This window comes from Pseudonaja textilis, chromosome 4 (assembly GCF_049901715.1).
Source record: "Pseudonaja textilis isolate UNSWEBS1 chromosome 4, rPseTex1.2, whole genome shotgun sequence".
Taxonomy (NCBI): Eukaryota; Metazoa; Chordata; class Lepidosauria; order Squamata; family Elapidae; genus Pseudonaja; species Pseudonaja textilis.
The window spans coordinates 25,925,418-25,951,415 of record NC_141993.1 but is presented as its reverse complement, the minus strand read 5'-3'; the positions used below and the strand labels follow the sequence as shown (position 1 = coordinate 25,951,415).

The following is a 25,998-nucleotide window of genomic DNA, read 5'->3' as shown; positions in this document are numbered from 1 at the left end:
TGCTCCGTTCCGCCAACTCCTAGATTTCCATGAAACAAATGGAAACTTGACAATATCCCCTTCGCTCTGCCACCCAGCCCACTCCCCACCCCCGTGTTCTTGTGGCTCACACAAGCCTTTCTTCCCCTGCTTGGCAAGGGCGCACCATCGTGGCGCGCTTGTGCGTGCTCCACTTTTCAACCCGGTCCCTGAATCGAGCCATTGTTTTCCGTTGCGATAGCCTGGGTTGTTTTTTGTTTTTTTTCTCTCCTCAGAAAAAACAGGGTGTAAAAGAGGCACCTTGTGTAAAAAGTTGCTGGCAAGGCTCGGAAAGGAAGGGAAAGAAGCCCCACCAAAGCCCCCGCGCAGCGCTGCAGCCCCGCTCCGTCGCTGGGCGCGCAGGACGCCGAGTTGAAGTTAGCTCAGACATTCCAATGGAGTGAGGCAGCGGCCGGCCGCGCGGCACCCAGTCGCCGCTTCTCTCTCTCCTGCAGCCGCCGCCACCGGGCCAAGGGAGGCAGGAGGCAGCCCGCTCTGGTTCCGCAGCACCGGGGGCGGCAGGTCAGTCTAACAGATCTCCCTGCGCCGCCTTGGGGAGCAGCTGCTTTTCTGGGGAAGGACGGAGGTGTGTGTGTGTGTGGGGGAATCCAAGGATCCCAGAGACCGACCGACCCCTTCAAAGCTTCAGGCCGGCGGTGCCAAGAGGACGCGAACTTTGAGTTCGCCATCCGTGGGGGTTCCCCCTTCCCCCAAATTTATCCTTCTTGGATCCTTTCCGCGTCTTTTCAGCGTGAGGAAAAGTTACTCCTCTTCAAATTAAAGCGCCTCCCGGCGCCTTTTGCATTGGTCGGCGGCTGTTCCCGTGGGGGGGACGGGGGGGACGACGAGGCGCTTGCGAGCAAGAACTTCGACCTTGCAAGATGCAACTTCAGGATCGCGGCTATGTTTGCGGATGTTGCGTCGGAATGCAAAAAGGGGCGGGGGAGTTGTGTGTGTGGAAAGCAGAGGGAGGTTTCCCAGGAGTTCTGCTTTTTCTACAGGAGAGTTTTGGGGTTGAAATTGAGATTTTTAGAAAGGGGGGGCGGGAGTTAGATGCGGGTGGAGGTAGCGGTGTGGGGGGGGGAATTCCTTGGCGCGGCGCTTTCTCTGGAAACGGGCACTTTCAGAAATAAGCGAGAAAGAGAGAGATGCGACTCCTCTCCTCCTCTTTCCGTGGAAACGAGCCCCACGGGGCGTGGGAGGGGACGCGTTTGTCCGGGGAGAGGGGGTGGGTGGGTAACTCCCGGAGGAGCAACGCTTTGTGGGAACGCTATGTAATAACCAGCCCCGCTTTAACTTTTAGGATTTCCACCATCTTGCAGGTGCCTAGCCTGGAGTAGACAAATCCCTCCCTCCTCGCTGTTTTGAAGAGTAAATTAGGGGCTGTATTAAGGGGCGGGATCTGATGAGCTTCAGGACAGTAAGGGCGAGATCTTTTTACAGTTTCTGCTTCCCTGTCACTGAGGTCGATAGAAGTGTGCTTTGAAAACTGCCCCTCCCTTCGCCTCTTGGAGGATTTCCCAAGTCGATGCGGAGCAAGAAAACGGGTTTTTTGGGGGGTCCGGACACGTAATGCGGGGGATGACGCAGGGTCTGCTTAAGGACAATGGGCACTTCCCGAAGAGGCAGGCGTTTGTGAACTTACTATGTGGATTTAGCGTCTGGCAGTCTAATGCTCATGCCCTGTGATGGGTTTTTTTTTTTTTTTGAAGCTCTCCCGTTGGGAAGGGAAAGCATCTCTTGGACAGGTTTTTTCCCCCCAAAATAAATAAATAAGTGTACTTTCTCTTATCTGAGTGAAAAGCTAAGGCAGGAGGGATATTGATCATAAGGGTTTTTTTTCCTCAGAAGTAGTTTGCACAGGGGCACTGTTCTGGTATGTTTACATCTCTGCTTTACAATTGCTGTTTCTCTGCAGTGTGGAATCTCTCTCTTTTTTTTTTTTAAGTGGGCAATTTTGGGCATCTAGGCATCCTTTTTCCAATATGATGCATTTGTTGGTTTTCAGATTGAGGGTGGAAAAATATTGTGGATGTGATCTATGATCTAACATTGGTGATGAATGGTCTACAGCTCTCCCCCACCTGCGGTCCTTTGCCTGTCTTGGTAAATATTCAGCCAGGATCAGCTCACCAAAATATTCTGGTCTACTGATAAGTTAAAATCGAAGTTCATGATAGAATATTGAATTATAATGAACTGCACAGTGTTCTTGCTTGGATAGTCAAGAAAAGAAGAATAATCCATCGAATTGGAATTTCTATGCTGATGGAGAATTTGGGGAGAAGTTATGTTTTAAGGGGTCCAGGCTAGGGCAGACTGTAGGGCAGACTATTGCTTGTCAAATTTTGTTCTGTTTTAGTCTTAACAATAAGAATGGGCTGAAAAAAAATGTTTACAGCTGTGTGGTCTGTTTGCCCTGCTGTTAAACTCCCCCACAGAGCCATTTTTTTTCCAACTGAAAGATAATAATTGTTGAAGCTTCAGCTGATATCACTGTAAATATAAATTGCGGACAATCCTTCTCACTCAGGGGAAATGTACTGTGACTAAAACTGCTGCTTGTGCAATCCAGATAATCCTCATAGAGAAAAGAATGTCTGTGTGCTTGAATTGTAGGGAGCTGAAGGGAATTGGCGTTCTTATGAATTATGCTGCAGTCCCGCTAACTGGCATAAACATGCTCTGGTAATCATTTGTTTTGTGACATCATGTGCTCATGCGCTGGCCTTCATCAAAATGATCTACGACTAGGGCTTTCCCTTTTCTACTGTTACAATGTTTGGGATGGGTGTGATCTAGCACCCTTCGGAGACAATGGGATTGCTGACATGGTAACATGAATGTCTGCCCTGCTTCTGTTTCCCCTATAGAACTCTTTTGGCACAGCCTCTTCTGTCCAGCTATTGTGATCTGACCCACAGGGCTTGGGTTAGAAAACACCAAATCCCTAATTTCTCTAGGGACATTAGAAAGTGCTAGCCAGCATTACGTAGGCTCCTTAATTTCCAACTACATACTCAGCACTGTTTAGAGCAAAGGTCTCCAAACTTGGCAACTTTAAGATTTGTGGACTTTAACTCCCACAATTCTAGGAGTTGAAGTCCACAAGTCTTAAAGTTGCCAAGTTTGGAGACCTCTGGTTTAGAGGTTTTTTCCCTCTCCCGTTGTATTGTGTTTTTGAAAGAAATAAGAAATAAATGATAGAAGAATAGAAGAATCGAATAAGGTAACGAATTAAATAGATACAACACTAATTCACTAGATGTTAAAGGGTTATGTGAAATTTAGTAAGACTATCTCAGGTTGCAGTGGGATTTCAAAATGTGTTCCTTCTACAAATGAATCACTGTTTAGCAGGAGTACTGAGCTTTGCCACTACTGTACATAAGAAAAAAGAAAGAAAAAGCTCCAGACTTGTGCTTCAAAACTCAGGACAAAAAAAGCAAACAGATTCTAAATCTGGAAAGAGAACTGGGTTTTTTCTCAGACGTGGGTTGTAGCCTCTTCTGCCAACAAGGGGTCTTTCACGGCTGTACTTTTCAGTGTCTTTATAACGGGAGGAAGTGTTCCATTTGCCTGCTCCAGACACGCTGTCCACAGTCAGTAGCTTACAGTGGGAGTTCCTTGTTACTGAAGATTTCTCTCATTTCCCCTGTTCCCTCCCTCTGTACCTGTGAGCCATCAGGTGGGCTATTTTGGGATAAGGGCTTTGCATTCCTTTGGAAGAATGCTAGTGCAAGAGGCAGTGTTCAGAAATAGCCCGACTGAATAGAGGTCATACAACAGGTGGTCAAACACCCCATTCCAAGCACCCACCCACTCATCTCTGCTCCACACCAGGCATATAGTGATGGATGGTTGTTTGCCTGCTGGCAGGCAACCCTTGACGAGAAAGGGAAATGAAGCCAGAGAAATCTGCTAATTGTTTCCCTTCATTTGTCCTGCCATGAAGCATTAAAGAGTATTAGTTACTGACTTGTTATAGTGCCGGGGCAGGTCTCTGCAATCAAGGCAGCAAAGGAGGGGTGTGGGGATTGCACGCTTCAAAACACGGTCTGGCTGTGCTTTTACTGTAGCTACCATCCTTTGAAAAGTCGTGGGACAACTTGTTTTGATTAAAAACTGGGTTGCCAAGGCATGGGCTTGTTTATTGCAGGGCTTTCTTTATATCCTCCCTCCTAACTTTAACATAATCAGATCAAACCAAATCAAATCTTTATTATGATCAAAGTCCAGCATGAAGTGGGTGAGGTACAAGAAATGAAAAAGCATAAAAAAGGTAGGACAGAACAAAAGTACATAGAATTTTTTTTTAATCCAAAAATTTATTTCATTTATTTTATTTTAGGAAATTTATATTGCTACCTACTCACACATGGTGATGAAAATAGTCTAAGAGGAGGCATCAAAGCAATTGATGTGCGTAGGGGAGCATGGCAAACTAAAACCATCTTAATACAGAGCACTCCACATGACGTATGTTGTAGCAGGATTGGTATCTGAGAGCAACAGGGAGGTGCATAGTTGTCCTATGTACCCTGGGGATCTGTGCAATAATGGTGAAATGATTTTTGTCCTTGAAGATGAAAACTTCAGATCCCTGCCCTTGTGTAAAACATTAAACCTGGTGTTCTTTTTTGGCACCCATGGCATATATATTATCTGAAAGGGACATTCTTTCAGGGCAAAATTCTGACTGATTGATTTTGCGCCATCAGTTTGGTATCAGTTCTTAAGTGGCCGTGTATATTTCTCCAGAACGAACTGTTCCCAAACTAGTCATCCAGCTCTTCTGACAATGCCCCCATCATTGCTATAATTGAAACCATCCACCTTGCTGTAAGTCATCCTCTTCTTCTTTTTCCAAGTACTATAGAACTTCTCCAGAGAGCTAGATCTTCCCATATTGCATCCAAAGTATTATGCTTTGAGCCTGCTCATTTATACTTCAGTTGGTTGACTTAGGATCCATTTCTTTGTGGGTCTTTTTGGTCATCGATGTTATTCTCAGGAATCTTTTCCAAGAAACCAAATTTGAAAGCATCAATATTCTTTCTATCCTAATTCTATCTACTACTATCCTTTTCAGATAGTATGTAGTAAAAATAAGAATGGGTTAAGATTTTTTACTATTATTTGAAAAGGATAAGAGAGATTTCAAATTTTATTTAGTATACATGTTTATGCACTTCTAAGTACATATATATTCTCAGATGTATGTCTTAGTTGAGCCTAGCACAGCTTGCATTGCCAGTACTTCTAAAAGTAAAACCTATTGCATCCCATGGGACCTCATACTAATGACCCTGTTCTGCAGTTACGATGGCTGCCCCCATCACGTCTGCATTTGCCATTTGCAGCAACCCATGGTCAAACGTCTACAATTTATAACATATTTGCTAAAAACTACTTACTTCTGATTTTTGACAAAAATGCTCCATAGTGAACAATGGCTTTGCTTTATGACCACAGATTTACTTAACAACTATGGAAACTCATTGATCGCTGCAACAAAAAAAAAACCAGGTTGGCCACATGATGACCCGTCCTTATACCATCCTTACAACCATTGTGAGCAGGCTCCATTACGTTCCTAAGTTGAGGACCACCTGTCCTGCATTTATATCTTGGTTTTCCTTCAAGGGTTGTCAGGCCCCATCCCACAGACAACACAGCGAAATCCAACTGAGTTCAGTCTTCTATTAGCTTACACCTAATGGACAGAATCTTGCCAAACTAAAGCTATAACTTTCTAACCTACTAAATGTATCCTAAGAAATTCTAAAGTGTGACTACCCTGAACCTCTTCCCTGCTTCTCTGGACAGTTCTGGACTGTGTAGTCTCTTAATCTGGGCCTCTCTCTGATGAGATTTATAGTCTCCTTCCTGGGAAAGGTCTGTGTTGCCAAAGCTCCTATTCATTGAGTCTCCAGGTTTACTTTCCAACACTGGGCTCAAAGCTACTGTAATCATACTTCCTGCTCCAAAGCAGCCCTGTATGGTAAATTGGGCTGAAAGATTGCGAGACTGAAAATTACCTACTGAACTTGCATGGTGGGAAGGGGCTTCACCTGGATCTTCTTAATTCAAGGTCAGCATTGTTAGATTGGGCTGTCAGTTGCAGTGTGCGTGTGGTTGTTCCCTCCCCTAATAAAAGCCACATGTGAAATGTGAACATATTTATACTGCAAGAATACACCAAATATACTCATTATACTATTTCCCCATACTGTGATGACCCGGGCAAGGCAACACAGTCAGATAATCAATAAGAGTCCCTTTATTATCTCCAACTTTGCCCCCAATGTCCAGGTTACCTTCTGTCTGCAGAAAAACTCTCCCAGGAACAGCCTTTGACTGCATAAAATTAAGTCCAAAACATGGTCAACACAAACTGTAACTTAAAGTCCAAACAAGCCAAATTGAAGTAATTAGTTTGGCAGGACAGGAGCAAGAATTTCAGACTTTAAGGCATGGCAAAACACACAGTTGGGAAGATGCCAGGAACACAGATAAACCGCGACAACACAGGATAAAGTCACAACAGCCTGTGGCATGCAGCCTGCCTTTCTTCCCAGCTGTAGCTAATAAAGGGAATCAGGGCCCTTTCCTCCCTCGTAAGCCACGCAACCCATGATGCTCTCTTCTCTGTTCCTCCCTGCGTGTCCTAGGATGAAGAGTGGGTGGGCCTGGTTCTTCCTCTGAACTCCCTCTCCCTTGTTCTATCTCTCTCCTGCTCTGCCCAGCCGGACTTTTTCCTTTCCCAGCCTCCTCCACAGCCAATGGAGCCACACTCCCATTCCCTGTCAGCTGCCCGGCTTCCTCCTCGGATTCAGACTCTGATAGGGGCACATAGTTGCTTATGCTAAAACCAAAGGAATTGTATTAGGCCTGGTGGGATTTGGGAGTGAACAAACTCTATATTGAGACTACATTGTGGAGGCACTAATAAAATATGAACTAATTTTATCAGATGCAGGATGCCACAAGATTCTTGCTTTGTGAACCACAAACTGCATTGCAGCAAAATAACTGCAAATCTACCCTTGCTATTCAGAAAAACTTATTCATAAATAATTGTTATAAGATGGGAGGTTAAGAAGTCCAGTGTTAAGGTGTTTGCCATACTTGTATCCACAGAAGCAAGCAGTTGATAGTTACAAGAACAAGATTGGCAGAACCCTGAAAAGAAACCCTGTGGACAATATTAGATTGAGAGACTAACATTGAAGAAATACGCTGCAACATCAAAATTGAAAATACATATCCATCTTAGAAGTCTAATCAAATTCAAACTGCAATGGCTGTCTTGTACAGAACACATTACAAAGCAAGGGAAAATCAGACATTTGGAATGTGGTTTGTAGAGCTAACATAGAAACCAGCAATAATCTGTAGGATGCAATCAGTCAATCAATTGCAGGATCCAATCTGGGTCCATCACTGGGACCAGAGGTTTAGTCTTTACCAGAACATGTAGTTCAATTTTTATTTCAGTCATAGACCAAACCCTGTAGGTACAAGTGTAGAGACCCAAACAGGAGCTCAGCAGTTGGGGACATGAAGCAGAAAATGTGTTACTATCACAACTTTTAAACACTTTTAATCATGTTTGTGTATTTTTGAGTCACTTTTGACTCCAGGTGAGTGCCTGGACTGCAGATTTTAGGGAAGTGGTCTGCCCTTGCCTGCTTCCTAGGGCTGAGAGGGAGGGACTGGCCCAAGTCATACCTCTAGCTAGCTTGATGCCTAAGGTAAAAAATCTCCTGGTCCCTAGCCTTACCACCCTACCAAACTAGAATCTATATCGATTAGGGATCGTTTTATCTTGTTTTCTTCTACATTTCACGTGTCCGAACAATAAAATAAAGTGGATGAGGATTTGCTTCTATTTTTTTTTAACATGAATGGCCCCACTTCCTTTCCAACCCAACTATCTTGTCTCTTCCTCCCAAGGATTTATTTATTTATTTCGAAGAACAAAGATCTGGTCATCCTGGGAATGGAGAGCTCAGGCTGATTCTTCCTCCCGGAGGGCAGGGGGGGGAAAATCCTTGCCATATAGCCTTAATCTTTCCTCCCACACCCTCTCATGTTCTCATATATTTTTTTTTGTTCTTTTTCCCGCCCAGCGAGGCGTTGTTAGCCCGACCCATCGCCTCCTCCTGGGTCAGCCCCGGCTGGCGTGCAACCTTTTTTCTTCCTCCTCCTCCTCCTCCTCCCCGCGGAGTTCTGGGGAACTTAGAAGGGGAGACCCTCCCCACGTTTGCCGAGGAGGGCAGCGATGTGATTTTAGGGCCCCTCCTTCTAATGATGATTGGCGGCCAGCGCCGAACGGAGGAGCTGAGGTGTTTACTGGGGTGAGATTTAATTTTATTTTACCCGGGGGGAGGAGAGGATGGGGGGGAGGAGGAAGAGCCCCGGGCTTGGGAGTCTCCGCGTAGTTAGTAGGACTTCCTAGGCGGCGTTTCTGCAAAGACGGAGCATCCCGGAGAGTTCGCCTGGCGCTCGGCTTGAAGGCGGGAAAAAAAACAAAACAAAACTCCCCACTTTTAGCGGAGCTCTCGCTGCCCGGCATGAGGGACGCCCGGTTTGAGGGTGGACTGTATGAGAGCACTAAAAAGGGCTCCCTTTGTGACTCAGCTCTGCTCTTCGGGGCTGGCTCCGACATTTAAGCCCTAGCCCTGCAAAACTACGTAGGTGTAGCTTCGTGCAACCCTCGTTTTGTGATGACCCGGTGAATCTAAACTTCCAAATTGGCATATATCTACCGTGGTAACGTTTTAAGAGACCTGGATTTCAACTCCCAGGATTCCCCGGCCGTTGTCAGTGTTGACTGGGAAATCGTGGGAGTTGAAGTCCACATCGCTTAAAAATGGCCAAGGCTGAGAAATACTGTTCTTAAATGTAAATATATATTTTGCTGATTTCACAATTAGAAAACTAGGGTGGAAAAGTAGGATGTGTTTCATAGTATTTCAGAAGGGCTGCTTTGCATAAAGTTGTTAAAATACCTTTAATACTTACAGGCATCAAATTAAAGTCCATTTATTTCCTGTGAACATTGTGTGTGAATTAGGTTTTATAGTTTAGCAGCACGGAACCAGGTTTATCCAACCAACCAGGGTCAAAACAATTCATGGCATAGTAGGAAATAGCCTGGTCATAAATATTTGCTGTGCTACTGATGCTTCATTAAAAAAAACCCCAACAAATTCACATTAAGTTTATCTTTATTTGGCTGTTGAGGATATTTAATTCTCAATGATTTTTACATTGTTCCCTTTGTTTCTCTAATGAGTAAACAGCTTAGTATTTTTCATGTCTGTGATAAAAATCTAACCTGGGAGGATGAAAGCAATTTTGTATGTCATGTCATCAGGAAAGAGATTTCCTTACAGAAGGTGCTTTTACACAAAACTTTTATTGTGAAATTGGTCAATCTGTGGGATATACGGAATGGCTGGACCCTTCTCTCACTGTTATATTTAAATTAATTAACCATATTGACATTTCATTTTATGTCAAACATCTGATAAAGATGAAATAGTTGCACAATACATTCCAATTGATACTTTTGTTTGGAAGGACCCTTAGTTATTGGGCTTTTAAGTACAGGCAGTCCTTGACTTACAACAGTTCATTTAGTGACTGTTCAAAGTTATGGCAGTGAAAAAAGTGACATGATCGTTTTTTCACACTTACGACTATTGCAACATCCCCATGGTCACATGATCAAAATTTGGATGCCTGGCAATGGATTCATATTTATGATTATTACAATGCCCCATGGTCCTGTGATTCTCTTTTAATGACCTTTTGACAAGCAAAGTCAATGGGGAAGCCAGATTCACTTAACAACCAGGTTACTAACTTAAATGATTCACTAAAAACTGTGGCAAGAAAAGCCAAAATGGGCCAAAACTCACTTAACAAATGTCTCACCAACATAAATTTTGGACTCCATTGTGGTCATAAGTCGAGAACTCTGTTGGCTTTACTTCCTTTTTTTTGGAAAAAAGTTTTTTATTTTTTAAATTTTATATATCTTTTCATGTGAGCAATATGTTTCCAGATTGTAACATTTGTACATAGTCATATTTTCATTTCCATTAATCTTATATAATATTAACTGATATTATCCATTTCACTCATCTTTAAATAAATTTGCAATTCATATTTCAATTCATTAATTCAATATCATTTCATCCATACCTAAGTTTTCAATTCTTTATGCCCTATTATTTCCATTTTCAGCTTACCACCTATTTTATTTTACATTACACATCATTATCGTCCTTAATTTTCTCTAAGCCAATATATAATAAACAATCTAAAAAGAGTAAAAATATAATAAAACCAATATATTTAGGATCCACATGATATTTTCCATTCCCCTACTTTAATCATAATAAAATACTCTTGTTGTACAATTCTAATATCCATTAATCAACTGTATATATAGTCAACTGTACATATCCCCTCCAGTAAATCACTAAAATAACCTCTTAATATCTCTCATTTTATCTTCACTTTACTTATAATCATTAATAATCATATTTTTAATTCATTTCCATTACCTTATTTTAATCCTCGAAGAAAGAAAAGGGTTCCTAACAACACATTTTATATACAGTTCATATTCATATACATTCCTAAGGTATTTCCCAACAAGTTTTAAACTAAATACCAATGTATATTCCATGTGGTATCCCCCTTATAGAATCCCTAACCCTTATCTCTGAATTTTTCAGCTTTATTATTTCTTTTAATTTTAGCCAACTTTCCCTTTTCTAAATTTCCCTGATCTTCCTTCTTTCCTTCTAACATTTCCCCCTTCTTCTCCCCCCTCCTTCCCTGTTCTCTTTTTTGAAGTTTCTTTTTGTATAATTTTTTTCTTCTTTTGTTTAATCCTGGAAGCGTTTTCCCTTTTATTTATTGACTCTGTCATCAATGTCATAGTTTTAATTCCTTTAGTGTCTTTTGGCAGTGTTTCTTGTTCTCCATGTCTATCTGAGCTTCTTTCTTCTTCCTTTAACTCCGCCTCACTGGAATTTCTTTGTTCTTCTGCTATCGCCATTATTTTCTTTTCCAATATTTCCAAAAATTCCCTTCTTTCTTTCGGCATTCCTCTTACAGTTTGCAATTCCAACTTAAAATCTTTGCTTATTTCTTCCATTTTTTATAATCAGTTAAGTTATTAATATTCAAAGTCTTTTATTGCAATCCTTGCCAAAAGTCTCCTTTTATCTTTGTTTCTCTTGTTAATCTTTATGTCCCTTTCACATTCAACACCCAACAGTCCCAGGAAATTGCATTTGTATATCCTCTTAGTAGAGTTTCTCCCTCTTTTTTTAAAATTTCCAGGGTTCTTATTATTTTATTTATCTTTTGTTTCATAACAGTTATGAGTCTAGTAAATTTCCATAAGGTTTTGTAGGAAAAAAAGTCTTTGACCATTAGATGGCGCTCTATATCACTTTCCACTTCTCAAAGTTCTTTTCTTTTGAATTATGTTAAACATTAATTTCCAACCATTTCCATGATTAATTTTCTTAATAATAACCAATTCCAGGCAAGTCCGGCATTTTATCCAATGCTTAATTAATGCCAATTTATATTATTCAAAATTTAGTCTCTAATTTCGTTGTAACTTTTTATACTCCAATTTTGTTTACCTTATATTTTCCTCTTATTTTCTGTTTGCCGCTGTGATACTCTTGTGTGAGGGCACTTTCTTTCTACTTCTCGGGGTTGTTAAGAAAAAATTCAGTTCTTTTATCTGGTTACACGTTACTCACCACTTCACCGCTCCAGCACAAAACTTAGGGTCCCGCCAGCTTTCCATCTTCAGGGCAGCCATTTTAGACTGCCGTTTCTCCCTGTCTTGCAGGGGAGTAATACCTAGCTAGGGAGGGGAGATGCGGCTTCCCTCGACCCAGCTGGCAGTCTCCCCCTCTTCTCCCACCCCTCCAAGGTGGGTCAGACGACTCTGGTCCCGTGGGGACCCTTCCAAAAAGGGAAACACAGATCAAAGCCGCGCACAATTGTGGTCTCTGATATGCTGTCGATGGAAAAGCCACCGGAAAACGGCTTTGCTTCCTTTTATAAGAGAACTAAAATGCAGTTTTGGTATGCTTTTTAAAAAGCAGTCAAAATAATCAAAAATATTGAGACAAAATAACAGTTTAGGTAAATAGACATGCTTTTTATGAGCTTGGCTAGTTTACCAGCTGTGATCCCATCTAGTGGAAAAAGTTTGTGACATTCACACATATTTGCTTGCCTCTAGAGTAGACTCTTATACTTCTCATGTGCTTCATGTGGGCCTGTCTTTAAAGATAGGTTGGTATGTTCAACAGGTGCAGAATTCAGCAGCCTAGATGCTTATGGCAAGGGAAAATGATCAAAGCATGAACAACTATTTCACATCAGCTGCAGTAGCTGCCACTTTGCTTCTAAATTCAGTTTAAAGTGCTGGTGATTTCTTTTAAAGTCCTAAGCGATTTGAGACACTGGGATTTGAAGGTTTGATGGCACCTGTATAAACCTATCTAAATCTTAACTTGTGTCTGCTATTACAGTATAAAGCGTTGGGCTTATTTTATTAATGCAGTTATTTTTATACTGTCGTTTTTCTCAATGGACCCTATACTGTTACAGTATAAAAGAGAACAGTGAGGTAAAAAAATAATTTAGTTTATAAGAAATTGTGTCCAAGTTTTACCCAATTTACAATGTTAGCTGTCACAATACCAGCCATGTCATTCATTAAAATCAGAGGGGGAAATCCAAATTAATGTAATTCTAACTTGGTTTTTTTGTGCTTATTATTTTGAAACATTGATTGTTAATTTGGTTTAATACCCCACCCCTTATGATCAGGAGCTCAAAGCTTTATGTAGAAAATTCCTCTTCCTGGTTTTCTCCACAACAACAAGTAGGTTGATCTGAGAATGGGGTAGAACCAGAATCCTTTTCCAAATCCAGTGCCTTAACTCTAACTATACCACACTGCTTTTGACACATTTTTTTTTCGTAATTCTGTTTTCAAATTGCAATGGTTGTAAATAAGATAGTATTTTTTAAAACTAAAAGCTAAAGTCTGTTGAACATCTAACTGTGCTGGGAATCAGACGGCCGACAAATTCCTGTTACTCTTGCTGACAATTTTGTTGGTCAGATTGTGGGAAAAAGAAGAGGGTTTCTGGACTTGAAGTCCTACGAACAGGACAAAATAGGCTGAAAGTGCAAAGGTGACTGGAACCTTGTGAGGATGTAACCTTGTTGTAACCGTTATATCTAAAGGACGAGAAATGGAGAAGAATCTGACACTGATTCAGCTGCTACCAGCTTAAATGCTATTTTGGGATGTAGTATATTAATAGGAGCATAGGATCTAGATTACAGTTCTATTCTGACTTTGTTGAGGACTTGTAATATAGGTGGTCCTTGGCTTACAACAGTTCATTTAGTGACCGTTCCAAATTACAACAGCACTGAAAAAAAATGACTTAGGACCGTTTTTCACATGTGAAAAATGATGACCCTTGCAGTATCCTCATGGTCAAAGGATCAAAATTCAGATGCTTGGCCTCTGGCTCATATTTATGACAGTTGTAGTGTCCCGGGGCCATGCAATCCTTTTTGGGGACTTTTCTGACAAGCAAAGTCAATGGGGAAGCCAGATTTTGTTACCGATCATGTTACTAACTTAACATTTGCAGTGATTCACTTAACAACTGTGGCAAGAAAGGTTGTAAAATGAGGCAAAGCTCACTTAACCGACAGCTTGCTTAGCAACAGAAATGTTGGGCTGAATTGTGGTCGTAAGTCAAGGACCACATATACTGTGCCCTCTACATGTGGTCCTTTACTTATGACCAGATGCTTAGTGATTGTTCAAAGTTACGATGAACCTACCCCAAAAGCTATTTAAGACCCAGATTTCAAATGATGATGGCCGCTTCCTGCCTTGGCCACATGTCTGATTGTGGCTGTTTGCCTTTATGTCAGTTTGCAGCATTCTACAGTTCTGTGACCACACTGACCACTACAGTTGACCACACAGAGCACTACACCAACTGTAGTGACCACTACAGTTCTGTGACCACAATGCTATAACCACACTGTCAGGTTTCCAAGTGATGAAATCCATTTAAAAAGAAAAGTCCAAAGTCCATCTTTCCAAAAGATTTATTTAGGAAAGCATCAAATTGGCAAAGTCCATGGTAGTTCCAGATCTGACATAACCCACAATATTACAAGTTAGAAACAACCCCCCAAAGTCACATTCTCCAATAGAAGTAATTCAACGTTGCTTGATGTCATAAATCTGCACCTCAAGGGGCCCAAGCAAGGACAGCTCATTTCCCACGGGAAGAAAGATCACCTAGCCAAAACAACTCTCTTTATCTCCACTCCTCCCCACTTAGGAATGTGGCGAGCCTGAACACCCCCCCATGACTACCCCAGAGAAAGTAAGAAAAAGAATATATACTAAGACTAACTAAAATGGCTACACTTTTGTCAGTTTTGGGCTTGACATACGCTTTTGCTGGAAACTGGTGTTTGCTTCCACTTCAAGCAAAAAATTACCCCCGTACACAGCAAACATCCCCATCCACAATGGGGAAGCTGGTTATCAACCGTGTTACTAACTTAACAATTGCAGCAATTCACTTAACATCTGTGGCAAGAAAGGTTGTAAAATGAGGTAAAGCTCACTTAACCAACAGATCGCAACAGGAATTTTGGCTCAATTGTGGTCGTAAACCAAGGACTACCTATACTGTGCCCTCTACAGGTTAATGACTGTGTCTGCGTTCACTTGCAACCACCATGTTTGCTTTATGATCAACATGTTCACTTAATAACCATTGCAACAATGCTTGTAAAATTTGGCATGGTCAAATGGTGAGCCACTTAATGACCATCACACCTTACAACTATAATTGTCAGCTCAATTATGTCCTTAAGTTGAGGATGACTTGTACTGTGCAGTCTAAAAAGGACGGCAGGAATTGAGTTCAGTGAAGGCGTAACACAAGTTGGTGAGGAGAGGTGGAACCCAGGTCCTGTGAGATACGCCTAAATGAACTGAGTGCATTTAATATGTAGAAGAAGAGACTTCAGATACGTAAAACATTGCTATATAGAAGAAGGTGTGGACTCTTTCCCTGTCATCTCAGAGAACTAGAGCAATCTCCAAAGGTGCTTTTTCAATAGGCAACTAGACTTTCTGGTTTTTCTCTGAAGACGTTTTACTTCTCATCCAAGAAGTTGCTTCAGCTCTTTACCCTTTCATCACAGCAAATATAAACAAAGTTAGTAACTTATAGATAGGCCTTGACTTACAGCCATTCATTTAGTGACTATTCAAAATCACAGTGGCACTGGAAAAAAATAATACATTTCAGTGTATCCATAATTAGTAAAATATGGCTAAGGAATTCTGGGAGATGAAGTCCACAAGTCTTAAAGTTGCCAAGTTTGGAGACCCTTGATCTACACATATGTGCTTGTAGTGTTTTTTAAATTACGGCAGCAGAAATAATACTTGCAAATGCTTTGAGGTTCTCAAAATGCTTCATCAGAAATTATCTAGCTACACTTTTATGTCGGGGGTCTCCAACCCCCGGTCCCTGGACCAGTCCACAGCATGACAGCATCCGGTCAGCACAAACAGGCAGAGCCCCACCCATAGAATGCAGGCAGCATGCAAAGCCATTCCCCCTCTGGTCCACGGAAAAATCTTTCTCCATGGAACCGGTTCCTGGTGCCCAAAAGGTTTGGGGCCTCTGCTTTATGTAACCCATCTAAAAGGTAAGCCTGAATTGTCCTCAATGTTGCAGAAGGGAGTGGTTCAGTGGGAAGAAAAGCAGAGTAGGGATAGGATAGGATAGAATTTTATTGTCACTTTAAATGTACATTAATCGGCATACATTAAAGGAAATTTCATTGCATTCAGCTCTCAAAAGATAACCATTATGCTATACCCACAAACAAACATATATGACATAGAGAAACATCGGTTTAGTTCGAATGTATACATATATATGGTGAAAACATCTTTCTTAACATGGTGTTTAGAGTAGGGATGTAATGCAATTAGAAATTTAGATCTTACAAAGAAGAAAAGAGCCTACCCTGAAAAATAAATACCAAATAAACAAGCAACAGACAAACAGTGCCAAAACTGGACACTATGAATGAATGAAAGAAGTTACAATCAATCAGTCTTTGATAATTAAAGAAATTATAATCACATGTGTTGGCAAGATGATTGATAAGCTATCAAACTTGTAACACTTGGCAAGATTAAGGGACATAGAAGAAAGGGAAAGCAGTGGATAGGATGAAAGAGATTGGAGGAATGTCTGGCCGCGCAGGCTCTTAAGTAAGGCTTATTTTGGGGGTAGGGCTTATATTAGGCACTCCAGTTGCCCTGGGGTATAATGCAAGCCTACTTAGAATTAAGTCCCAGAATATATTTCTTTATATATCTATCCGTATTTCCCTGAAAATAAGACCAGGTCTTATTTTCTTTTGGCCCCACAATAAGCACCAGGGCTTATTTTTCACTAGGGCTTTATTTTTTTCCATGTACGGGAGGTCCATTTCTTCTGCTTGTGGTGGGGGCCAAAGGTTGCATAGCGCACCTGTGCTGCTGCCATGAGGGGGGTGGAGCTACCCCACACTGGCTTACCTCAGGGCCCCTGCAGCCAGGCCACTCATCCTCCAACATTTGCCTCGCTTCATGGCGGTGGCTCCAACAGCCTGTCCAGCAGGACCCCAGCCCACTTCCACTTGCTCACAGCCACAAAGCAGGAGACAGTGACGCACCGGTGCCAAGTGCAGGAGACGGGAGGGTGGAGCTGCCCCATGAACCCCGCACTGGCTTATCTCAGAGCCCCTGCAGCCAGGCAATCAATACCCCAACACCTGCCTCGGTTCGCGGCCATGGCACCAAAACAGTGGTTGGTCGTCTCTTCATTACAGCCATGAGGAAACAGAAGTAATGGGCCAGCAACCACATGGGCTCCTGCTGCACATGGATGTTAGTCCTGCTACCTTGAGGCAGGTGTCGGGACGTGGACAGCCCAACTATGGAAGCCCTGAGATAAGCTGGTGCGGGGCACGTGGGGCAGCTCTACCGCCCCCCACCTCGCTTTGTGGCTGCAGCACTGCAAGCAACCAGACAGAATGGGTTGCTGGCTGACTGCTCAGTAGGGCTTATATTAGATGCACATGTAAAAAACATGTTAGGTCTTATTTGGAGGATAGGTCTTGTTTTGGGGGAAACAGGGTATATAGGATTATAGCCTTGACCTTCAAATATAATTCTCAACATTCCCAGCCAAATAACTGGTGAATATTTGCCTAACATGAACACATCTTTGATGACAGGTATAATCTTTCTGATTCCTCCAAACAGTCATATTATATCACACAGCTCATGTGAGGAAACATTGAGAAACATGAACCAAGAAGTAGCCATCGCTGCTATTTTCAGAGAAAGAATATTATTTTCACAGCTGTTATACCCTGGTAGGGGCTGCAATCTTGCTTCAAGGCTTCCCAATTTTTCCTTTATATAAACAGTAGTTGTAAGATGGTCTGACAAAACTAATTCTGCTGCTCATTTCTTTTAATACAAATCTGTCAGCGTCTGGCTTGTAAATGTTTTAATGGGACTTCATTTTTCTTTAGAAATTTATGTTAACAATTCTGTGTAGAAGTATCAACCTGTTTGCATTATTACGTATATCTTATTTATACTTCGTTAGCAGTGATTTCATTGTGAAATATAGTTTTCCTAAAGGCTTCACATTAGTCCTTGACTTATGATGACAATTAAGCCCAAAATTTCTGTTGCTAAGTGTGTCAACTCATAAAACATTCCAATGCCTGTTTTCGAATTGCCATAAACAAAAGGGAGGGGGATCTGAAGGAGCATTATGGCAGTTTAAAACCAGAAATACATTTCACCCTTATCTACAAAGATTGTAGCTAGACCGGATCTTCTGTCCTCAAAAATCCTTCATTGGAGAACATGATGGATGACACCAGCCCGTGAACCTTCATTGGAGAATCTGATTTATAATACACCCAGGAGGAGGGAGGAAACAGTCACAGGCGACTGTAAATTACATATGCCAGAGTTGGCTTCATTTAATGCTGACACGTTGCGCCTAATAAATCTTTTGAATTTTTTTGAAGCTTGGCTCGAGGCTCATGATTTAATTAGGGCAATCGCCGGAACCCTGACAAAGTGAGACAGTTGTTAATTGAGTTTTGCCCCATTTTACGTCCTTTCTTGCCATGGTTGTTAAGTGACTACAATTGTTAAGTTAGTAACAGGGTTGTGAAATGAATCTGGCTTTCCCATTGACTTTGCTTGTCGGAAGGGCACAAAAGGCAGGACCCCTAGGACATTGCAGCTATCATAAATATAAACAAGCTGCCAAGTGTCCGAATTTTGATCACGTGACCATGGGGAATGCTGCAACAGTTGTGTGAAAAACGATCATTAGTCCCTTTTTTCTGTGCCGTTGTAACTTTAGATGGTCACTAAATGAATTGTTTTAAGTTGAGGTCTACCTGTATTGTTTTTGTTCAAATATGATGTGATTTCTGAACAAATATCTGTTTGTGCTTGATCTGTTTCCTCCCCAATTTATGCTTCTGTTCATATGCCCAGAACATACCACAGTTTTAATATATCGAAAAGAGGATTTTCCTTTTCTCTAATTGAACTGGATTAAAGATTTATCCATAATAACGATTTTTGCGCAACGTTTTATTTCATCAAAATTGATAATTATCAACCTCATCAAAAACCATAGCCGTGATGGGGGTGGCATGCATCTGAACACCATAAAACCAGACTCGTGAAAATTAAAACAAGAGACCTGGGACTGTTGTCTCTTCAAGCCCTTATGCCGTGCGGACAGGAGAAAAAGGAACACAGATTTTTGTAGTTCAACCACAAATAGGCCTTCCATTTGATAACATAGAAATGATCAAAATCTTTCATTAGGATGGTATTAGTTTTTCTGCAGTAAGTCTACTTAACACAAGTTTTGTATTTCTGAATGTTGTCAGTTTTCAATCTAATGTTGGGAACAGACTGATACTGATATATTTGTAGGCTGCACAACTCGGATTAACAGTAAATTTAATAGATGGTTGAAATAGCCATGAGTTTGTGGGGAAGAATAAAAGTGAACATGAATTTTAGTTTTAGATTGGTAGTGTTTCTTCAGACTTCGTTGGCTGACTAGTAAATATCTCCCAATCTGGGATTGGCATGGGACTGGTGCTGTGAAGTTGGGAATTTAGATAGATGGCTGGACTGGCAGGTTTAACCAAGTCTCAAAAATCATTCCATTGTGGTGTTCCCTCCCAGCCCAGTAAAGGCCCTGAAAATGACAAGGCAAAGTGTGGGTGGTAGATGGAGAGAAGGGATAAGTTAGGCAACTCCACCTCGTGCCACTTAATGCAGATGGATTTCTAATAAAGCTCACCTCACCTATCCTATATCACAGGATATCATTATGGATGAGACAGCTGACCTGGTGTACATCACCAAGCCCTGGCTAAACACTGAAAAGAAGATGGATTCCCCTTTGTGCCCAGTCTGCTTTCAGATTTGACATCAACTAGGACCCCAAAAGTGAGGGGAGCTTTTATTGTTTGGAGCGGGGGAGAGATTTGGGATTGTCAGGGGTGATGCCTTGTAATTAAGCAAATGTGAGACCATACTTCTGAGCAGGGATGCGATTCAACCCGTGTAACAATTGATTCGGTAAGCGCGCGCATTGCATACGCATGCATCAAACGTGCACTTTGCACGTGCGCAGCGTTTGAAAAACGCTGCTTTTTCAACTTTAAAACTTACCTTCTGTTGCAGTCCCGGTGAGTAAACCAGCTGAGGAGTGGCGATCTGCTGTGCCGTGTCAAATAGCTGAGCTGAAAACCTCGGATATAAAGGACAGAACAGGGCAGGGGCGGGTGAGCGGGGCCAAATTGTCACCGTAACTACCGATTCGCTTGAAACAGGCCGGACCGGTAGAATTCCGAGGCCAATCCTGAGAGGTCAGTTGCTGCTCTTGTACCAGTTATCCTGTTGTGTATAGCAGTATTTCTGCCAGTGCTGCTTGATACCATCTTTGGGTTGATGGGTGAAGTTCCTTGGGGATGTCAGCTTACATGTTGGTGACTATGTAATTTAATACCATTAATACTGTGGTTCTTCTTTTTTTTTCTACAGAAAACATACTGGAAGCTGCTTGACTTAAGAAGCAAGGGCCTTTTCCTGTTCTGTTCTTCTAAGAAATGTACAAGAGGGAAAACACCACTATATTCTAAGACAGAAGTATCCATTTTGGGGAGGAATCAAGTCTAAATGCTGCCATGCTCCAAACAAATATTGACTGTAATTTATATTTTGTGCCAACCAAGTGCTTGGAATTTTGGGGAGACTCTTAATTACAAAACTACATGTTTTGTAATGGTAGCATTCATTACACTGTAGCTTTGGAGGAAAAATCAATACACATTTTAAAAAATGTTATGGGGTCAGCTTGTTTTCCATAGAAAGTTTGCTTACGGTTGATTTGGAGCCATTCAGAAAGGAGATAATGGAGATAAGCTCTGTAGGTGCCAGTTATGAAATGACAAATCAGGTGTACAGATCTTTTTTATAATTGAATAAGAAGACTTGCTCAGGAACATTGCTTGGCATTTTTATTTTAACAGATACAAAAGAAATGACTGACAGAGAAAATGCCTGGAAGGGTGGCACATTTATTCCTGCTTCTTTGGAATTTCTTAATATAAATTATGATGTGCAGAAAAACTGTAAGAGTAATGCCATACGTAACCAATTATATAAGCCGTATGATTCTCTTTCAAAGAAAGAGAAATATTCAGAAACTGGGATTTCTTCTTCGCTGCAAAGAGTCATGCATTCCGAAATTCAGTTAAACATGGATGAATCTCAAATGAAGTTGGAATCATTAAAAAGTGAGGCCTCACTCAACAAAAAAGGAAGTGAAAATACAGGTGCCAACTATGTCGAAGAAGCCAATAGTATCTCAAAAAGCGTACACACTTTGCGTAATAATTTAATTTGGAATGACTGTGTGTCTTGCACTAAGGATTCCATAGCCTGCACTTATAATTATCTGGAACTGCCATCTTGTGGGGATAAAACTGGACACCTCCATGATTCTTCTGATACGTCAGTGGATAAATTGTTGTGTTTCAAAAAAGGAACTCCAAAATTTAGTGTGGGAGGCTCAGGTCACAGTTTCTCAAGTAGTAATTTTACTGGAAGGATGCCTTCAAAACCTCTTCTGAGCCATTTTGAAAACTGCACTGCCAACAACATTATGGAGGAAAATTTTTCCCGAAGTAAGAAGGAACGTTCCACCTTATTAATAAGAAGATTTTGCAAAAATGATAAGGAGGTTAAGAAATCAGTTTACACTGGAACCAGAGCGATTGTAAGGACTTTACCATCAGGGCACATAGGAGCTGTTGCTTGGAATTGGGTTGCTCACTGGAAGATTCATACTGAGTTAAGGAATACTGGAATTATATCAGAACAGCTAAAAATCCCTCAAGTTTCAATAAATCAATCATTGTATTACTACCTTCTGCAATCTATATGGCATGGGGTAAGTGACTTTTTAAAATCCAATTTCAGAATATGGTAGCTGGGAGATGCAGAACTTAAATTTTAAATTACTCTTTGGCAGTTAAAATTCAGTGATTTAGCCAAATAAAATAGGGAAATACAATGTTTTTTTAACCAGTTTATTAGAAATCAAAATAACACTTTCTTAATTCTTAAAAATCAATTTAGGATGTTATTTTATCAAAGTCTACTGTTTTTATCAAAGTCTACTGTAACTTTTAAATGGTGTGCAAATGTAGTTTATTTTTGTGTCTGTTGAAGGCTGATTTGTGCCGAGCTTCCAGGATTTCCTGTGTTTTTTTTTCTATTTAGTTTGGTCTAGAAAGCTCATGATTTCCCAGTTGAAACTGGTTGCATTGTCCATGTGTTATGAGATTAAGTAGTTATGTCTTAGTTTTTTTGATTATCTTTGAAACTGCCAAAACCTTGACTTAGATCTCTTGTAACTAATACTGAAATAATCCTTGACAAGTGATTGACCAGAACATTATAGTGTATGAAGAAACATTTACTGCTGAGGAATAGCCCAACAATGTTTGCTGTTGCTGGGAAGTAAAATGACTTTTCCCCATGACATTAGAAGCAACATTAGAGAACAAATATATACAGTCTTCTATGAAACATTTCACTTGTGAATGAATATAAAGCAGTGGTTCCCAAACTTTTTCAGTCCACTGCCCCCTTGGTGCTACAAACTCATTCTCAATGCCCCAGGGGCGGGATTCAAATGTCTGTGGGTGTGGCCTAATTTGAGGGTGTGGTTTGCTGGTAATGAGATTGGGTGGGCGTGGCTTGCTGGCCACATGACTGGGTGAGCATGGTTTAGTGACTGGCAAACCAAATACAAGTGGTCCTCACTTAATGGCCGGTTGCTTAGCAAGTGTTCTAATTTATGACTGGCCTCCCCAGAGCTACTTGACCTGTTTTGGGAGTTTTGACAGCCATGCACACACATATACACATACTTCCTTCCAACCCTGCTGGAGCAGGTCATTGGACTAGAATCGGCAAAGCATCTCTGATAGAATCTAATCAGAGATGCTTTGCCGATTTTTGTTGATTTTTATTTGTATTTCTTTATGTTGCTGAATTGCATTGACATGGGTATTCCTTCTTATGCACTACCCAGAAGCTTTTGTGATTCTTTGCAGCAAAAATTACCGACCTCTGGCTTTGCTCTACTTTTCAAACGTGCCAGTACTGCCGGGTTCTAGGTGCTGGCCCCACAGGTGCACCCCATTGAGCCTGCTGCACTGGAGGGACCTGCCCAAGCAAGTCTGAGCGGAGCGGTGCACCAAATCAATGGGGTGAGCCTGGGAGAGGGAAAGAGAGAGAGAAAAGAGAGAAAGAGAGAAGGAAGAAAAGAAAGAGAAAAGGGAAAGAAAGAAAAAGGGACAAAGAAAGGGGGGCATGGAGAGATAGAGTGGGGAGGGAGAGAGAGGGGGAGAGAGAGAGAGAGAGAGAAACACACACCTGATGCATCAGATTGAAATGAGGCCTAGTTTAGACTGAGGCCCTTTTCCACATTGAAACATCTTTGCCTGCATCTTTGCCAGCACATTGAAACCTCTTTGGCTTCTATTAAAGGTTTTGTGGACGAAACATGGCCAAGACTATCAGGAAGCTCTCACATTTTGTTGAGGCTTTAAACGGGATCCATTGGACCAGATCTCCACCCTAAAAATTACTTTTCCCCGATGCATTACAGTGCCAATTCTGAAGAAGGCAAAACCAAAATGTATTGGTAAATAACAAGGAGAACACACACACACACACACACACACACACACACACACCCCCTTCTAACCCTGCTGGAGCAGGTGATTGGACTAGAATAGATATCTCATTATCTTTCTCCCTCCCTCCCTCCCTCCTTCTTTATTTCTTTTTCTTTCTGTCCCTTCCTTCCACCACCCCCTTTCTTTGTCCCTTTTTCTTTCTTTCCCTTTTCTCTTTCTCTTCTTCTCTCTTTCTCTCTCTTTCTCTCTCTTTCCTCTCTCTTTCCCTTTCTTAGGCTCACCCTATTGACTTCGTGCACAGCTCCATTCGGACTTGCTTGGGCAGGTGCTTCTGGTGCAAGGGGCCCAATGGGGTGGAAGGCGGTGGCGATGGGCGGTGGCGATGGGATGTTTGAAAAGGAGAGCAAAGCCACTCTGGCTTTGCTGCGTTCGTGGTGGAGCTCCTTGCACCAGAGCGTGCAAGTCAATGGGAAGATCCTGTGTAGCCTTGCCTTGAACGCGGCGGTGGCAGATTTTTTCTCACCCCTGAATTGTGCCCTGCCTCTCCCCTCCAGCACCCTCCTGCCACCTCTTAGCGCCCCCCTGCTGGCCCCCTTGCCTCTCAGCACCCCCCTAAGGCATCCCACCGCTCCCAGGGGGCGGTACCGCCCACTTTGGGAACCACCGATATAAAGCATCGTCCCTCTTCAGTATGGAGCTTTCCACCTATATTGAAATTCAAGGTTTAGCATTCTTAACAATTTCCTAACATATTGGAGAGAGTCAAGTTTGACAAAGCTGAATTAATGAAATTGGATAGTTGATTCTTTAGCCACAGATATACTTCTAAAACAATAAGTGTACATATGTAGTTACTATCTATCAAATGGTATAGCAATAGCACGTAGACTTATATACCGTTTAACAGTGCTTTACAGCATTCTCTAAGCAGTTTACAGAGTCAGCATATTGCCCCCAACAATCTGGGGCCTCATTTTACTGACTTTGGAAGGATGGAAGACTGAATCAACCTTGAGCCGGTGAGACCCAAACTACTACCAGTGATCAGCAGAAGTAGCCTGCAGTACTACGTTCTAACCACTGCGCCACCGTGGCTCTATCACATGTATATTCTTGAAGTTGATATAGCAATACATTTCTGGAATACTTCGACAGCACTCTCATTATGGTTAGAGATTTAAATATTATGTTTGGCTGAAATGATGCAGTTCTATATATCGTATCACTTTAACAATTCTCAGAGTTTGATTAAAGGATCACCATTTTAAATATTGGAGCTGCTAACCTTTTAGTCCGTAGCAATTAGCCCATAGTAGTAGTACAATGCAGCTGAAGATGACTCTAAAGCAATTAACACTATTAACTCAAAATCCTTGCAAAGAAAGGTAGCCTCTAGAGCACAAGTGTCAAACTGGTGGTCCATGTGCCAGGTGCGTCACACCTAGGCCATGCCTACCCCAGCTCCGCACAGGGAAAGTTACAATATATCATGTGACAGCAACATGATACTGCAAGTTTGACATCTGTGCTCTAGAGGATACCCTTCTTTGCAAGGATTTTGAGTTAATAGTGTTAATTGTACTGTAGTTTCAGAAAAGTGATATATAAAATTAGCCATTTTAAGTATTTCACTGAATTTATCTTTATCTTTAGTGAGCAATTTCTTTGTCTAAATTTCTCAGTGAACTTACTTAGAGATATTTATGAGTCACATAGAAGAAGAAAAGAACATTATTATTTAACACAGTCTTACTAAATGTGTATCAATAAATAGTACACAGCAATGCTGGAGATACTAGCGTGCTACTCCCAAATTTAAAAAAAGGGAAACCATTAATGTTGCAAAGCAAAGCCACTTGAATTGCATATTTAAAGCTAATAATTTACCCTTTTTTGGTCCAATGTGAACTGAACAAATCCTGTGAAGCTTTAAGAAAAAGAATATGTTCAGAAACATTGATGACATTGTATAATTTGGGCCATTACTACTAAGAACTCTGCTTTCTTTCTGTGTATAATAGCTAATTTTACCTAAGACATTTGATGGAATAAGAGTTCTAAATATATGGGAAGAATGTTAACATTTTTTTAGTAATGATTCTGTTGATTCATTCACTTAACCAAGACGAGGCTATGCTCCAAATAGGTCTTAGTTTCCCACTTTAGAAAATACTAAATTAATTTTGTAGTTGAAGAATAGGAATGTGCCCCTGGGACAGCAATGCTGTTTTTGTTCATATGTAGAAAGTCAATATTGGTGATTTAATTTATCATACAGGTTGTGGTTTTGCAGATTTCCAGGAAATGGGAGCTGATCTTTCCTAGTGGTAAACTATACGAATGGGGGGTAGAAATGATCCAGCCAGTGAATGCTGTATGTCAGAAGTATCAAAATCAAGGCCCATAAGCCAAATCTGGCCCATGGGTTGCTTAGATCTGGCCTGCAAGGGCCACCAGGGAAACAGCAAAGGACCAGCATGTGTGCCTCTGCCAGTGAAAATGGAGCTTGGGAGGGCCACGTACGGTCCTCCT

General features: G+C 41.4%; 1 protein-coding gene across 10 annotated transcripts in view; it reads left to right on the top strand.

Annotated features, from left to right (window-relative positions):
• Positions 1 to 231: 231 nt before the first annotated feature.
• Positions 232 to 25,998, top strand: part of PLCE1 (phospholipase C epsilon 1) — a 154,138-nt gene continuing 128,371 nt past the window's right edge. For 4 of the 10 annotated variants that reach the window (XM_087932426.1, XM_087932429.1, XM_087932427.1 and 1 more), the window contains exons 1-2: positions 8,184 to 8,381; positions 20,297 to 21,707. In XM_087932426.1, the coding sequence (XP_087788552.1) occupies positions 20,796 to 21,707 (912 nt within the window). In that variant the 5' untranslated portion in view covers positions 8,184 to 8,381; positions 20,297 to 20,795. Of the gene's footprint in view, positions 541 to 1,457; positions 1,644 to 5,958; positions 6,113 to 8,183; positions 8,382 to 19,571; positions 19,700 to 20,100; positions 20,122 to 20,296; positions 21,708 to 25,998 lie in introns of those variants that run through there. The other 6 variants (XM_087932423.1, XM_026710495.2, XM_087932428.1 and 3 more) reach the window with 6 other exon arrangements.